This window comes from Hylobates moloch, unplaced genomic scaffold (genome assembly GCF_009828535.3).
Source record: "Hylobates moloch isolate HMO894 unplaced genomic scaffold, HMol_V3 SCAFFOLD_10, whole genome shotgun sequence".
NCBI classification, from domain to species: Eukaryota; Metazoa; Chordata; class Mammalia; order Primates; family Hylobatidae; genus Hylobates; species Hylobates moloch.
The window spans coordinates 105924259-105940618 of record NW_026652285.1 but is presented as its reverse complement, the minus strand read 5'-3'; the positions used below and the strand labels follow the sequence as shown (position 1 = coordinate 105940618).

The 16360-nt window shown below is 53.4% G+C and overlaps 1 protein-coding gene across 1 annotated transcript in view; it reads left to right on the top strand.

The window, feature by feature from the left end:
• Window positions 1-16360, top strand: part of SARDH (sarcosine dehydrogenase) — a 74937-nt gene that overhangs the window by 10556 nt on the left and 48021 nt on the right. Inside the window, exons 8-11 of the mRNA XM_032165575.2 lie at window positions 8854-8958; window positions 10432-10561; window positions 15032-15118; window positions 15445-15535. Coding sequence (XP_032021466.1) covers window positions 8854-8958; window positions 10432-10561; window positions 15032-15118; window positions 15445-15535 — 413 coding nt within the window. The remainder of the gene's footprint in view (window positions 1-8853; window positions 8959-10431; window positions 10562-15031; window positions 15119-15444; window positions 15536-16360) is intronic.

Below are 16360 nucleotides of genomic sequence, written 5' to 3'. Positions count from 1 at the left end.
CACCTGGCCATGTGCAGGTGTCTGGAAGTTGTCCCTTCCAAAGGCTGCAGCTAGGCAGTCGGTATGAATCTGAGGAAGGAGCCAGGCCGCTGGCCCTGACCTGCCCACCTGCTGTGGTCTGACCCTTGGATGGGCCACAGAACAAGCCAGGGGGCCCTCTCCTGGGTGCATGGTACCTGTGCAGCCCATTTCTGTCTGCTCAGGAAGCTCCCCGGGCGTGGCAGCTTCATGTAGCAGGACGCTGTCCACCCTGATTGGACACAGCCACACTCATCGGGGCCTGGGGGCTCCAGCTGGCTGGTGAGGGCTCAGGTCTCACGTGTGGTTCGTCTTTCTTCTTGGGTGGTCGGAGGGCTGTGTGGCCCCAAGGACCTCCCTTTTCTGAGGATCTGTCCCAGGCCTGGGTCCTAGAGAGCTCTGCCCACAGCTTCCTTTGTGGCTGGGGCTCATCTCTTCCCTCTCTGAGCTATCATTAAAGCAGGTGGCTCGGGCGCTGTTAGGTGGTTTCACAGTCGTGCTCTGGCGTACTTTTGCAGCGGCAAGGAGCGGCTGCTCCATCCGTGGGCAGAGCTGTGGGTAAGAGCGCAGGTGCTGGGTTTGAACACTGACTCCTCCATTACCCAGGCTGGGCAAGTCTGTCACCGCTCTGAGCCTTGGTTCCCTTTTCTGCAAAATGGGTAATAACCACCCCTACTGCCTCAGGCTGTGCTGCAGGAAGGACAGAGTGATGCAGCTGGGCGTGGTGCCTGGCATACAGCAGGTGCTCGTGAGGTGGTAGCTGGTGATGACAAGGACAAGGACAGAGCGGTGTGGAGTCGTCACCAGCTGGCACTTAGTGGGAGAACACGGAGGGCAGGAGCAATCAGGCAGGGATCAGATGGAAGAAAGAGGCAGATGGAAGGCATGGGCTGAGGTCAGGAGGCAGGGAGGCAGTGGCACCAGGGCCAGACTGGGGACAGCCAGAGCAGGAGGCTGCTGCCTGGAGAGAAAGGCCAGGGCTCCACTGGACGCTGATGCTGAACTGGGCACTCCGCTGGATGCTCAGAGGCAGCAGGATCTGTGCAAGGGGCGGGAAAGACCAGACATGGATCCTGCTGGGACAAACGTCAGGGGCTTCCCTGGCCACCAGGTGTCCCCACTGTCCTGCTCTATGGAACTCTGGGGCTGGCTTTGTTTTTAGAGTAGTAGTGTTGGCAGAAGTAAAGATATAACTATTATTATTATTATTATTAGTTGAGGCAGGGTCTCACTCTGTTTCCCAGGCTGGAGTGCAGTGGCACGAGCATAGCTCACTGCAGCCTCAACCTCCTGGGCTCAAGCGATCCTCCCACCTCCGCCTCCCGAGTAGCTGGGACTACAGGCATGTGCCACCACTCCTGGCTGTTTTTTATAGAGATAGGGTTTTGCTGTGTTGCCCAGGCTGGTTTCAAACTGCTCAAGCGATCCTCCTGCCTCAGCCTCCTAAAGTCCTGGGATTACAGGTGTGAGCCAGCTCGCCCGGCTATTATTATTTTTAAACAGTGCTCAGTTACTGGGAACTTCTATGTGCTGCCTGACAACGATCCCCTGGTGCAGATATTCTCATTCCAATGAACAGGACTCCTGGGATCCTGGCGGAGAGGGAGGGAGCATCTGCCAGAATGTCCCTTCTGGTCTCTGCACATCCCCTTTCCTGCTCTCAGAGACGGGACAGGGGTCACATCTCCCTGTGCTCATCTCCAGTTCGGGGGCAGGTGACAGAGGGATTGAGAGAAGGCTGTTCCTCGCGTGCAGAGGAGCCACAGTGGAGGTGGACACCATGCCTGCTTGCTTTCTAAACGGTCTTGTTTGGTTTGGTTTGTTTATTGGTTAAATCAGTAGTTCCTGTCTGCAATATTATGATTATGTAAACATTGCTCTTTTTTTTTTTTTTTTTTTTGAGACAGAGTTTCACTTTGTTGCCCAGGCTGGAGTACAGTGGCACAGTCTCGGCTCACTGCAACCTCCACCTCCTGGGTTCAAGCAATTCTCGTGCCTCAGCCTCCCATGTAGCTGGGATTAAAGGCGCCTGTCACCACGCCCGGCTGATTTTTTTTGTATTTTAGTAGAGACAGAGTTTCACCATGTTGCCAAGGCTGGTCTCGAACTCCTGAGCTCAGGCAATCTGCCCATCTCGGCCTTCCAAAGTGCTAGGATTACAGACGTGAGCCACCATGCCCAGCTGATTATGTAAACATTGTTAATTCCTGAGCAAGTACTGTCCAACTTTTTGTGTTTCTTGGAGTTATTAATAGTTTTTGTCCCAGCTGCTCAGTTTCTTCTGTAACTGTTCCGTGTGTGTGTGTAACATTATCTTCATGCCCCCAAACCCACACCCCTTATCAATCACTCCCCATTTCCCACTGTATCCCCAGACTTACGCAATCCCAAATCTGATTTCTGCCTCGATGGAGTTTCCTGTTCTGGACGTTTAGTATAAATGGAATCACGCGATGTCTGGCTTCTTTTGGGTGTTGTGTTTTCACGGTTTGTCCGTGTGGTACATGTATCAGTATTTCATTCTTTTTTGCAGCTGAATAATACTCCACTGTGTGGATAGAATGCACTTTATCCATTCACGCACTGGTGGACATTTGGTGTTTCTCGTTTCTGGTTATTTTGAATAGTGCTGCTGTGAACATCCATATGCACGTTTTTGTGGGGATCTATGTTGTTATTTCTCTTGAGTTTATACAAGTTGAGCACCCCAAATCCGAAAATCCAAAATGCTCCAAAATCCAACACTTTTTGAGCACTAACATGATGCTCAAATAAAATGCTCACTGGAGTATTTTGGATTTTGATTTTTGGTTTGGGGATGCTCAACAGGTTAAGTATAATGCAAATGCCCAAAATCCAAAAAAATAAAAAATGTGAAACACTGCTGGTCCCAAGCATTTCAGATAAGGAATACTCAGTCTATACATTGGAGTGGAATTACTGAGTCATATGGTAACTCTATTTAACATTTCAACAAACTGTCGGACTATTTTCCAAAGAAGCTGCACCATTTTACATTCCCACCAGTGAGGTATACGGAGGGGTTCCAGTTCCCCTCCATCCTCACCAACTCTTGTTATTTTTTGTCTTTTTTTTATGCTGGTCATCCTAGAAGGTGTGAGGTGGTGTCTCACCGTGGGTTTGATTTGTGTTTCCCTAATGACTAATGATGTGGAGCATCTTTTCATGTGCTTACTAACTATTTGTATATCTTCTTTGGAGAAATGTTTACTCAGACACTTTGCCAATTTAAAAATAAGGTTGCTTATCTTTTTATGGAGTTGTAGGAGTTCCTTAAATATTCTGGATACAAGTCCTTTGTTATGGTTTATGAACATTTTCTTCCATTCAGTGGTTGAAACTTCTATTCAGTGGTTGTCTTTTCACTTTCTTTTTTTCCCCCAGAATCCGGAAGTCATTACAAAGCCTTTTCACTTTTTTATGGTATGGTTTGTAGCACAAGTTTTAAATTTTAGTAATGTCCAATTCATCTCTTTTTTCCCCCTTTTGTCATTTGTGCTCTTGGTGTCATATTTAAGAAGACATTTCCCAACCCAAGACTATAAAGATTTACTTCCAATATTTTCTTCTAAGGCTTTTATAGTTTTAGCTCTTATACTTATGTCTGTAATCCATCTTGAGTTAAATTTTGTGCATGGTGTGAGGTAGGGGTCCAACTGCATTCTTTTGCATGTGGCTATCCAGTTGGCCCAGCAACATTTTTTGCAAAGTCTGCTTTCCCCCAAGGAATTGTCTTAGCACCCTTGTTGAAAATCAATTGACTCTAAAGAAGAAGGTTTTTTTTTTTATTATTTTATTTTTTTGAGACGGAGTCTTGCTCTTTTGCCCAGGCTGGAGTGCAGTGGCGCAATCTCTGCTCACTGCAAGCTCTGCCTCCTGGGTTCATGCCATTCTTCTGCCTCAGCCTCCCGAGTAGCTGGGACTACAGGTGCCCGCCACCACACCCAGCTAATTTTTTGTATTTTTTAGTAGAGACGGGGTTTCACCATGTTAGCCAGGATGGTCTCGGTCTCCTGACCTCGTGATCCACCCGCCTCAGCCTCCCAAAGTGCTGGGATTACAGGCGTGAGCCACCACATTGGCAGAAGAAGGTTTATTTCTCAGCTCTCAATTCTAATCCGTTGATCTGTAGGTCTATCCTTATTTAGTACCTCACTGTCTTGATTATGTAGCTTTGCGGTAAGTTTGGAATCAAGAAGCGTGAATCCTCCAACTTTGTTTTTCCTTTTCAAAATTTTTTTTTTTTTTTTTTTTTGAGATGGAGTCTCGCTCTGTCGCCCAGGCTGGAGTGCAGTGGCGCAATCTTGGCTCACTGCAAGCTCTGCCTCCCGGGTTCATGCCATTCTCCTGCCTCAGCCTCTCCGAGTAGCTGGGACTACAGGTGCCCACCACCACGCCCGGCTAATTTTTTGTATTTTTAGTAGAGACGGGGTTTCACCGTGGTCTCGATCTCCTGACCTCGTGATCCACCTGCCTCGGCCTCCCAAAGTGCTGGGATTACAAGCGTGAGCCACCGTGCCCGGCCTCAAAATTATTTTGAGTATTCTTGGTCCCTTGCATCTCTGTATGAACTTTAGTGTCAGCTATTTAATTTCTTCAAAGAAACTAGCTGAGATTCTGACAGGCATTGTGTTGAAGCTATAGATCAATTTGGGGTGTGTTGTCAGCTTAACAAAAATAAGTCTTTCATTTCATGAACATGAGATGTCTTTCTATTTATTTAGGTATTCTTTAATTTCTTTCAAAAGTATTTTCTAGTGTTTAGAGTACAAGTTTTGCAATTCTTTTGTCAAATTTGTTCCTAAGCATATTTATTATTTTTGATGATATTGTAAATGAAATTATTTCTTAACTTCCTTTTCAGATTATTCAATGCTAGAGTATAGAAATATATTAGCTTTTTGGCTGAGCCCAGTGGCTCACGCCTATAATCCCAGCACTTTGGGAAGCTGAGGTGGGTGGATTGCTTGAGGTCGGGAGTTCAAGACCAGCCTGGCCAACATGGTGAAACCCTGTCTCTACTAAAAATACAAAAATTAGTCAGGCGTGGTGGCACGCACTTGTAATCCCAGCTACTCGGTAGGCTGAGGCAGGAGAATCACTTGAACCCAGGAGGTGGAGGTTGCAGTGAGTTGAGATGGCACCACTGCACTGTAGCCTGGGCGATAGAGTGAGACACTGTCAGAAAGAGAGAAAGAGAGAGAGAGAGAGAGAGAGAGAGCGCGCTAGTAGTTTTTTAGTGGTTTCCTTAGGATTTTGTATATACAAGACCTTATTATCTGCAAATAGGAATATTTTTACTTCTTCTTTTTCAATCTGGGTGCCTTTTATTAGTTTTGCTGCCTAATTGCTGCCCTGGCTAACACCTCCAATGTAATGTTGGGTAGAAGGGGTAAGAATGGATATCTTTCTCTTATTCCTGATCTTGGGGGGAAATCTGCCATCCTTCTTCCTTGAAGTATCACATTCGATGTGGGTTTTTGTAGATACCCTTCAGCACTTTGAGGAAGTTCCCTTCTTCCAAGTTTGTTAAGTGTTTGTTGAGGCTTTTTTAAAAAAAATCATTAAAGATGTTGGATTCTGTCAAATATTTCTTATGCATCTACTGGGATGAATATGTGGTTTTTGTCCTGTACTTTGTTGTGGTGTATTCTATTGATTGGTTTTCATACATTATACCAAACTTGCATTTCTAGGATAAATTCCAGTTGGCCATGGTGTTTTGTTTTGTGTTTTTGAGACCGAGTGAGACTCTGTTGCCCAGGCTGGAGTGCAGTGGTGTGATCTTGGCTTACTGCAACCTTCGCTTCCTGTGTTCAAGCAAATTCCCCTGCCTCACCCTCCTGAGTAGCTGGGATTACAGGCATGTGCCATGACACCCAGCTGATTTTTGTATTTTTAGTAGAGATGGGGTTTCACCATGTTGCCAAGGCTGGTCTCAAACTCCTGACCTCAAGTGACCCTCCCGCCTCAGCCTCCCAAAGTGCTGGGATTACAGGCATGAGCCACCACGTCCAGTCTGGCCATGGTGTATCATCCCTTTTATATATTGCTGGATTCAGTTTGCTATTGCTTTGTTGAGGGTATTTGCACGTGTATACATAACTGTCACTATTTTTCCCCAACTGTGTCAAGGGATCTGTCAAACATATTGATACTATTGATACTATTTTCTGAATATGCACACACATCAGATAAACCACTTAACGCCTCTAAGTCCCATTTCCCTCCCCTGGAGGACTTCCTGCTGCCTTCAGATCTTCCGCTCCCTTTCGGACTGACCGCTGTGTGGTCTAAGCTGTTACTCCAGGGCCTTCTTCACGCCTCCCCGCTGGAGCCATGGCTTTCACTCTTTCTGGGCTTATTTCCCTCCTTTTGTCACAGCGTGTTCTCTGGCTGTTTACTGCAAAGGAGTACGTGAGAAGTACATGTTTTGTGTCCACGAATGTCTGAAAAAGCCTTTATTCTTTTCTTACACTCGATTGATGGCTTGACAGGATCTAGAATTCTGTGTTGAAAATCATCCATTAGACATTTGAAGAGTTTGCTCCATGTCTTCCAGCCTCCAGCGATGCGGTCCCCTGTTGATGGCCCCCCTGGCCACCCGGTGTTGTGATGTTTCCCACAGCGTGGCCTTGGTGCAGGCCTCTGTCCAGACCCAGGTCTTGGTGGGCACTCTTGGGCCCTTCCATATGAATGCATGATTTTCAATCGGAGGACTCTTCTTGGATTGTCGCTTGGACATTTTTCTCGACTCCATTTTTCTCTGTCTTCTCTTTCTCAACCCCTGTAAAATGGATGTTGAACTTTCAAGATGGACCTTCTGATTTTCTTATTTTTTTCCACTCCTGATTTCTGTTTTGTTGTCTTTTTCTTTAGCCTAATCGCTATATGATGGCCCCAGCCTTATCTGGCCCTTCTATTGAATTTTAAATTTTGACTATCATATCTCATTTAAAGACCTCTTTCTTCATCTTAGATTCCTTTTTCATTGCACTGTCTTTCACTCTGATACGGTTTGGCTGTGTCCCCACCCAAATCTCACCTTGAATTGTAATAATCCCCATATGTCAAGGTGGTGCCAGGTGGAGATAACTGAGTCATGCGGTGGTTCCCCCATACTGTTCTCATGGTAGGGAATAAGTCTCAGGAGATCTGATGGTTTTATAAAGGGAGTTCCCCTGCACATGCTCTCTCTCTTTCCTGCTGCCATGTAAGACATGCCTTTGCTCCTCATTTGCCTTCCACCATGATTGTGAGGCCTCCCAGCCATGTGGAACTGTGAGTCCATTAAACTTCTTTGCTGTATAAATTACCCAGTCTTGGGTGTGTCTTTATTAGCAGTGTGAGAACACACAAATACACCATCTTCTGGTATTCCTGATGTTCTTGTTATGGTTTGTGGTTATTTATTTATGAGACAGAGTTTCACTCTTATTGCCCAGGCTGGAGTGCAATGGCACAATCTTGGCTCACTGCAACCTTCGCCTCCCGGGTTCAAGCCATTCTCCTGTCTCAGCCTCCTGAGTAGCTGGGATTACAGCTACGCACCACCATGCCTGGTTAATTTTTTGAATTTTTAGTAGAGATGGGGTTTCATCATGTTGGCCAGGCTGATTTCGAACTCCTGACCTCAGGTGACCCACTCACCTCGGCCTCCCAAAGTGCTGGGATTGCAGGCGTGAGCCACTGTGCCTGGCCTGTGGTTTTGTTTTGTTTTATTTATTATTTATTTATTTTTTTACTTTGAGACAGAGTCTTGCTCTGTCACCCAGGCTGGAGTGCAGTGGCATGATCTTGGCTCACTGCAAGCTCCGCCTTCTGGGTTCACGCCATTCTCCTGCCTCAGCCTCCCAAATAGTTGGGACTACAGGTGCCTGCCACCACGCCCAGCTAATTTTTTGTATTTTTAGTAGAGACGAGGTTTCACCATCTTAGCCAGGATGGTCTCGATTTCCTGACCTCGTGATCCGCCCACCTCAGCCTCCCAAAGTGCTGGGATTACAGGTGTGAGCCACCGTGCCTGGCCTTGTGGTTTAATTTTTATGAGAGAGTGAGCGGCAGTCTGATTGGAGGCTTGGAGGGGAGGACTGGAGAGCCTCTCAGGAAGGTTGGGCGGCAAGCCCTTTGCTTTTAGAGGGACCCTGGTATCAGCATCTCAGGTCTTCCCTGGGCCTCTCCGTCTCTCACAGAAGAGTCTCCAATCTGCTCCTGCGGTGGGGGGTGGGGGGATGGCAGTCCACTCTACCCACGTCTGGAGCCTCTCGGGACCCACCTCTCCTGAGGAAGATCCTTCCATACATGAGCAAGCGCATCACCCCCTGCAGAGGGACCTGGGGTGGCTCTGAAGATTCAAGAGGAGGCAGGAGGGGCACACTGGCTTGCCTTGCTCAGTCTCCCTCTCCTCCAGCCCCGGCTAAGGCTCACCCTTCCTCCATCCACTCTGCATCCTCCAGGGTTGGTTGGAATCTCCCCTCCTCTGCTGTTGCCTCTGCCTGTTCTCTCATCTTTGTGGGTTGTATGTTTTGCTTCCCTCCCTCCCTTGCTCTCTTCCTCAATCCATTCCTTCTTCCTTCTTCCCCTTTTGCTGTTATTTTATGAGATTTGGGGAAGGAGAGGCTTGAATGGCAGTGACCCGTTCACTGTGTGTAACTCGAGGCCCCGTGTCCACTCTGTCCTCAGGGTCCTACAACAAGGAGGACCATCTCGAGCCCATGACCCTGGGTGGAGGTGCTGGCCCACCAGGGGGCATGGGGAACCAAGTCCCCACCCAGTTCTGGGGCTGATGCCAAGGCCTCTCTCTCTGCCTTCCAGAACATGCCCAACGTCCGTGATCATGATGCCTCTGTCTACCTCCGCCTCCAAGGGGATGCCTTGTCTGTGGGTGGCTATGAGGCCAACCCCATCTTTTGGGAGGAGGTAAGATGCCAGGGCCCTGGGATAATGGGAGGGAGTTGGGACTGCATCTCAGCATGGAGAGGGCCTCTTTCAGGAAGTCTACCCTCCTTAAGCTCCTCAGAGGCACACCCAAGAAGTGGCCGGTCCCCTGGCCCCACCAAGCACAAAGCCATCTTGCTCTTACCCTGACGGTCCTGGTGGGCAGTCAAATACAGAACCAGGGCAGCTGGAGGGCTTTGCCTCAAAACATCAACAGTGAAGGGCTATGCACTGTGGAGTGATGACCTCAGAAGGGCATGAGAGCACACAAGTCCCATGTCCTTCAGCAAATGACACTGCCCTCCCAGCCAGCTGCTGCAGCGGCATTTCCCCTGGCCTGCGCTGTTCCCCAGGCAGCTTCTGGGGTTAGGGCAGCCCTGCAGCCCTGTTCTATGTGTATATGCATTTAGTCCACACATGGAACGACTGAGTGGCTACTTTGGGCTAAAAACTGCTTTAATGTCTGGAGAAAGAGGGAAACTAAGATAAAAGTCCCTGACTCTGGGTGCCCATATTTTGGTTGGGAGACATACAATAAACAAACAAATGGCTGGCAAGATGGCTCACACCTGTAATCCCAGCACTTTGGGAGGCTGAGGTGGGTGGATCACCTGAGGTCAGGAGTTTGAGGCCAGCCTGGCCAACATGGTGAAATCTCATCTCTACTAAAAATACAAAAATTAGCTAGGTGTGGTGGCAGGCACCTGTAATCCTGGCTACTTGGGAGGCTGAGGCGGGAGAATCACTTGAACCCGGGAGGTGGAGGTTTCAGTGAGCCAAGATCGCACCACTTTACTCCAGCCTGGGTGACAGAGTGAGACTGTTACAAACAAACAAACGAACAAGGAATGAAATTCCGGAAGATGATTGTGCACTGAATAAAATTAGCAGGTTAAGGATCAGCCTAGAGAGACTGGAGCAGAAGGATATCCTTTAGATGGGTGGTCAGGGCAGAGTTTTTTAGGGAGGGGACATCCAAGCAGAGCCCTGCATCGAGGCAACAAACCAGCGTGCCGGGTCTGGGCGAAGAACTGCCCCAGTGAGGGGTGAAAGCCTTGAGCTCACACAAGCTTGCTCTTCCCAAACAGCTGCAGGAAGGTCCGGGTGGCGGGCCCAGTGGTAGAGGTAGGCAGGCTGGCACATGCCATACAGGGCTTTGGGGCCATCGTGAGCCGCAGGGGGCCAGAGGAGGCTTGTGAGTAGGGAAGGGGCATGGTGGGATCTAGGGGAGTGGGTGGAGGCCTGGGCTGGGGTGGGGAGGGGGAGCAGACAGACCTCGCTGATGGGTTGGTGGGTGGGGGAGACAAACGACCGGGACGTGTGGGTGACCACCAGCCCTCTAACACATCTGATTCAGCAGAGGCTGGCCTGGCAGCCATCACAAGGCAGGTTTGGCATGGGGATGCATGGCCTTCTTGGGGACAAAGGAGACGTCCCCCTGCCCTGCCTTGGCAGGTGTCAGACAAGTTTGCCTTCGGCCTCTTTGACCTGGACTGGGAGGTGTTCACCCCACACATTGAAGGCGCCATCAACAGGGTCCCCGTGCTGGAGAAGACAGGAGTCAAGTCCACGGTCTGCGGCCCTGGTGAGTGAGAGCCTCGGAGCTGGGGTGGGCGTCCGTGGGTCCTTTGGTCTGACGACTGTTAGTAGTGATGCTCCGTGAGGCCAGCCTGTGTCACACAGGGGACCCAGGGCTGTCTCCGGGCCCTCTTGCTGCACAGCTCCAGCAGCCCTGGGTGCTAGGTGTGGCCTTTATTCCTCTCTACGGGCAAGAGGCCTGGGCTTCACGAGGGCTGTCATCTGCTCCAAGCATGAGGCCAGAGCCTCCTCCTGCCTCAAGGGTGGCTGGTCCTGCCTTCCCCACATGGGCTTCTTCATCCTTAGACTCGACTTGTCCCTGGAATTCTGTGTTTTCATCTGTAAAATGGGAATAGTGGGCCACATCCCAGCACCCTGTGAGGCTGAGGCAGGAATGGAAGGGCTGAGACCTTCCCTGATGAGAGGCTGATACAGCTGTGAGTCCCGGTCCTGCCTCCAGCCCCAGCCCCCACCACTCCCAGAGAGCACTGCCCTGGCCAGGACCCCGTGCTGCTGGCCTCCCCGCTGTTCTTGGCGGCTTGCACCTGGAGGCCAGCTCAGCAGGGGAAGGCTCTTGTGCCAAGATTCCCCTAACTCTGGCCCTCCTTGCTAGCCCCAGGAGAACTTAGCTGGAGGAGGCTGGAGCAAAAAGGTGGGCTCAGCTCCCAGATGCCCCACGTGGGTCATCCGCAGCGCAGCTCAGCCCTGCCCCACCCTGCTGGCCTGGGGAGCCTGGAAGGCTCTGCCCCAGGGGGCGGGTGTGGGGCTGAGGCTGCTGGCCTGGGCCCTGGCAAAGGTGCACTCCCTGGGAAGCAGGAGGGGCTGGAGCTGACCTTGGCACCCCGGTGTTTATAGCCAAGGGACTTTGAGCCAGACGTCCCTGAATTGAGTGTGGGGCAGCCCAGGAGCTACCAGTGACCCCAGAGCACCAGCGTTCCTTCATGAGGGCATTCATTCTACATTAAGTGGCACTTCGTCTGTGCCGGAGGCAGGCACGCTCAGGGCCAGTGCCCTCCTTCTGGCAGAGGAGACCCAATCCAAGTCACTGACCACAGCCCGTGGGTGGGCGCTCTGACAGGAGGCATGGGGTGACTGGGTGGCCACAGCCTGAGGACACAGACGGGCGACCGGGAGGAGGGGCAGCCTAGCCCAGCCCTGGAGGGCGAGTCGGCGCTGGGCCTGCCGCGGATACGTGATCTGGGCAGGGGAGCACCAGGTGGGCACAGAGAATCCCCCACATCAGGGTTCCAGCAGAATCACATGGTGTTCCCCGCTGCTCCTGGTAGGGGGAGCTCTGGCCCCGCTTCAGGGCTGGGAGAGAGGTTCAGGAAGACACAGTGTTGCCCCCAGGGAAACTTTGTGTCAGAAGCCTGGTGAGTCTCTCTGTGCCTTTAGTGAAGGGCACTGGAGTGGGTGCCCTCCGGAGTAGGTGCATCTGTGAGATGGTGATGGAGCACTGACTCGGCAGGGTGACCTAGGGACGAGAAGCCACAGGGGCGGTGCAGGGCATGGGCCAGGCCCAGCAGCTGTAGACAGCATTTGAATAGACGTGGGCGGCATGAAGCGGGGAGCCCAGGGACTTCCACGGGCCATGCAGGAAGCGGACGAGGGCCCTAAGGACAGGGAAGAGTCCCAACACAGAAAGGCTGTGGCCCGCTGGGGAGTCCAGCCCTCTCTGTCCTGGCACGCTCAGCATCTGCTCAGCCGTCGGCAGGGGCTACTTTATTTTTTTTATTTTTTTATTTTTTTTGAGACGGAGTCTCGCTCTGTCGCCCAGGCTGGAGTGCAGTGGCGCAATCTCGGCTCACTGCAAGCTCCGCCTCCCGGGTTCACGCCATTCTCCTGCCTCAGCCTCCCCGAGTAGCTGGGACTACAGGCGCCCGCCACCACGCCCGGCTAATTTTTTTTTGTATTTTTAGTAGAGACGGGGTTTCACTGTGGTCTCGATCTCCTGACCTCGTGATCCGCCCGCCTCGGCCTCCCAAAGTGCTGGGATTACAAGCGTGAGCCACCGCGCCCGGCCGGCAGGGGCTACTTTAATGGATTCGACTCCTATGGGAGCCTTTGGTGCTAAGTGCAGCCCCGGGGAGAAGCAGATGGAGCCCCAGGGGCCGGGGCAGCGTGCAGGGTGGGAGCCCACGGCTGTGACTCACTGCCCCCACCCCTGCGACCCCCCACCCCCACCAGCTTGCGTGGGCCTGGCAGCAAGAAACACAGACCTGGAAGAATCCCAGGGACACAGATAACCCCAGGCGTCTCTCTGTCTATCTTTCTCTTCCTCTCTCTCATTTTAATTAGCCTGGGGAGCCGGTACTCCCCACAAAGCCCTATTTTGGGGAAGACGTTCAGGCAAGGACATCTTGGAACTGGTCTGTCGGCTGGATGGGACACTCGTGGGGAATCAGCATTTCTCCTTGCCAGGCACGGCCAATGGCCTTTGACCTCCAGGAAAGAGCAGGGAAGTCCCAGGACCCCGTGACTTAGGGAGCGCCTCGGAGGGCAGGCAGAGCTCTCATTCCAGGATGGTGGAGCTCACGAAGGTCAGGGTGGGAGCTGCAGGCCTGGCCCCCGGCCATGCTGCCTGGAGGTCCCATGTGTCCTCGGTTTACTCAACCCGCCTGAGTCGTTTGTGAAACATCCAAGAGACCCTTGTTCCCTGCAGCTGCCCCTCCGCTAGCTGTTGTTAGCGCTCCCCACAGATTCCCTGTGAGGTTGTTCAGAGCTTCTTTCCTGCCCTCCTTGGGCCTGGAAATAGTTCCAGCCCTCCCAAGGTGCTCCCTGGGCCATCCCCAAACCCAGCCCAGGTTACCTACCCCACCACGTTTTTTTAAAGGTCTTGCTGTGCTACCCAGGCTGGAGAGTAGTGGTGCGATTTTGGCTCCCTGCAGTCTCGACCTCCAGGGCTCAAGCCATCCTCCCTTCTCCGCCTCCTGAGTAGCTGGAACTACAGGCTCGCTCCACCACATCCAGCTAATCTTTTGATGTTTCTGTGGAGATGGCGTCTCACTATGTTACTCAGGCTGGTGCTGAACTCCTGGGCTCCAGACATCCACCTGCCTTGGCCTCCCATAGTACTGGGATTACAGGCGTGAACCACTGCACCCAGCCTCAGCTCACTCTTTCTGCCCCATCATCACCTTCTCTGGAGCCTTCTTTGTCTCTCACCCAGATGGCTGCTCCGGCCTCTGCCCTCTGCCCTGATAACCCAGGCCCTTCACGTAGGGCCCTGACCCTCTAGCCTTCCTCCTCCATCCTCCCCTGCAGTGGCCCTGCCGCCTTCTGCCCCTCAAAGAGCTCTGCCTCTCCTGGCCAGGCTCTCAGCCCAGGCTCCCTGTGGCTCTCTGCCCCCTCAGCATCTAGCTTGGGGGCCCTGATAGCCCTCCAGGGAGCGGGATGGTGCTTGCTCCTGGTCTGCATGCAGAGGATGACCCCCCCAGACTTGGAGCCATCCCTGCATCATTGCTCACAAACGAAGTGCCCTGGGGTCCCTCAGACCAGGGCCGGCCGCTTCCTCTTCTAGAGTCTAACACAGTGTGCTGGGGCACCAACAGTAGCAGCCAGCACCTCAGTGACACGTGGCCCTCAGCTCGTCGTATTTTCTTTACCAGACCATCTGTTTTTCGCTTATTTAAGTATTTGCTCCCTCCCTCCCTCAGCTCCTGGAGGGCTGGGACACGTCCTGCTCAGCGCTGCCTCCCAGGGCCAAGCCCAGGACATGAATGCCTGTGGGCTGGCGAGCGCACAGCCCTGTGGAGGTTCTGCTATTCCAGTTTTATAGACTAGGACGCTAAGCCTTGCTCAGAGAGGCAAAGTGACTTGCCCAATGCCACACAGCTAGGAAGGAGTGGAGCAGGGTTTGAATCCAGGACTGTGGCTGCAGAGAGCCAGGGTTCCCCTCCCACCGTGTCCTGGCTTCTGTCTGAGGCTCAGCGGTGGCCGCTGGAGCGGGACATGGGTCTCCTCCCCCGCAGAACTTGGGAGCCTTTGTTGGCTCAACAAACATTTATCAAGCACCTGCACTTGCTGGGCTCTGACCCTGTGCTAGGCCGGGGGACGTGGAGTGAGAAAACTGGTCCCTGCCCTCTCGAGGTCCAGTGGGCAGGAGTGACAAGTCTCTGGCAGGGACACACAGGACGCTGGTGCAGTGGGGAGCCGCAGCGTGGTCTCCAGGGTCAGAGAAGGGCTCCTTGTCGGCAGGACAATGGCCACAAGACAGAGCGGGACCCCACCAGGCAGAACCCAGCCAGGTCGCCATCAGCTGGTTCTGGCAGCACACGTGGAGGGGCTCGGAGAGCACGGGCAGGAGCCAGCGGGGAGGCCCCCATGAGGAAGTGGCGCTGAGCAGGGCCTAGAGGAGGGAGAGGGTTTGGGTGGAGGGGCACCTGCAGACCCCGGCCTGATCACTGCTCTCTTGGAAGACCCCACCCCAAGAGTGTGTGCACTGCAAAAGGGACTCCAGGCCTCTCTCTCCTCTCAGAATCCTTCACGCCCGACCACAAGCCCCTGATGGGGGAGGCACCTGAGCTCCGAGGGTTCTTCCTGGGCTGCGGCTTCAACAGCGCGGGTGAGTCCAGGCAGCAGCCCTCCTGGTCCCCAGGAGGGAGGTCCTGTCATTCCCAGAGCTCTGGGGGAGGCGGGCGCAGGAGCACCGTGGTCCCCGACAGTGGTGGAGACAGGAGAGGCTGGGGAGTCCAGCCCCTCCTGCTTCCCAGAGTGCACCTGTGCCAGGGCCCAGTCCAGCAGCAGTCCAGTTGGGAGGCGCGCAGCACCCCAGGTGTGAGAGCAGGGCTTGGAGTGTCTGTGCTGTCCATGGAGATGGGGGCACGGGACTGGACATGGGTGGCGGACCCTGGGGGGCAGACCGCAGCCCTGTGCTTCTCTTCCTGCCAGGAATGATGCTGGGTGGTGGCTGTGGGCAGGAGCTGGCCCACTGGATCATCCATGGGCGCCCAGAGAAGGACATGCATGGCTATGACATCAGGTAAGGCCCATTGGGACCTAAGGGCAGGGCCCGCCACTCAGGAGAGGTGGGGTGGGGTAAACAGTGAGGGCTACTTAGAAAGGAGCCTTGTCTGAAATCCAGGTGGCTTCCTGGAAGGGGCAGCAGTGAGGGAGGAAGGCCACCAGCAGAAGGTGGGCAGTGCTGAGGGGGTGGCTGGGGGGCAGGTCCACGCCCCTTTACAACTTCCAAGATCTCTTGTCCCAGGGTCCTGCCTGAGCCCCTGGACAGCTCTGGAGTCATCAGTGGGATGGCGTCACCCCACCTCACAGATGGGGAGACTGAGGCCTGGGGGCAGGAGGGAGCAGGGCTGAGCTGGGAAAATTGCTCTGAGTGTGTGTGCCACCGCGGCTTGCAGGCAGGTAGCCCTGGCTGTCCCGTTCAATCGTACACTGACAAAGTGGCCAGGAATGAGACCCAGTGCAAGCCACTTCCTCGTCTCTAATGCAGGGTGATGGGGAGGGGCTGCAGAGGTTTTGGGAGCAGGGAGGGCATTTATGCTGGTGAGGCGCCCGGCACGGGGTCTGCACATGGAAATGCTAAGTCATCCCCAGCTGATGCATGGACTGGGGTGCTAGTGGCCAGAGCCAGTGACGGCAGCCTATCCCGATGGCCTTCTGCCAGTCAGGGCCATCTCTTGCAGAGCACAGCACAGTGGTGCAGGCGCTCCCCAGCAAGGAGGGAGGCTCCTCCTGTGTCTCGTCCCCATGGCAGTGGCCTCTCCGACCCACACAGCAGGGCCTGTGGCCTGGGCCGCACCCTGTACGTTGTGGGGTGGCTGTCGAGGCAGGGCCGCTTGGAGGGAGG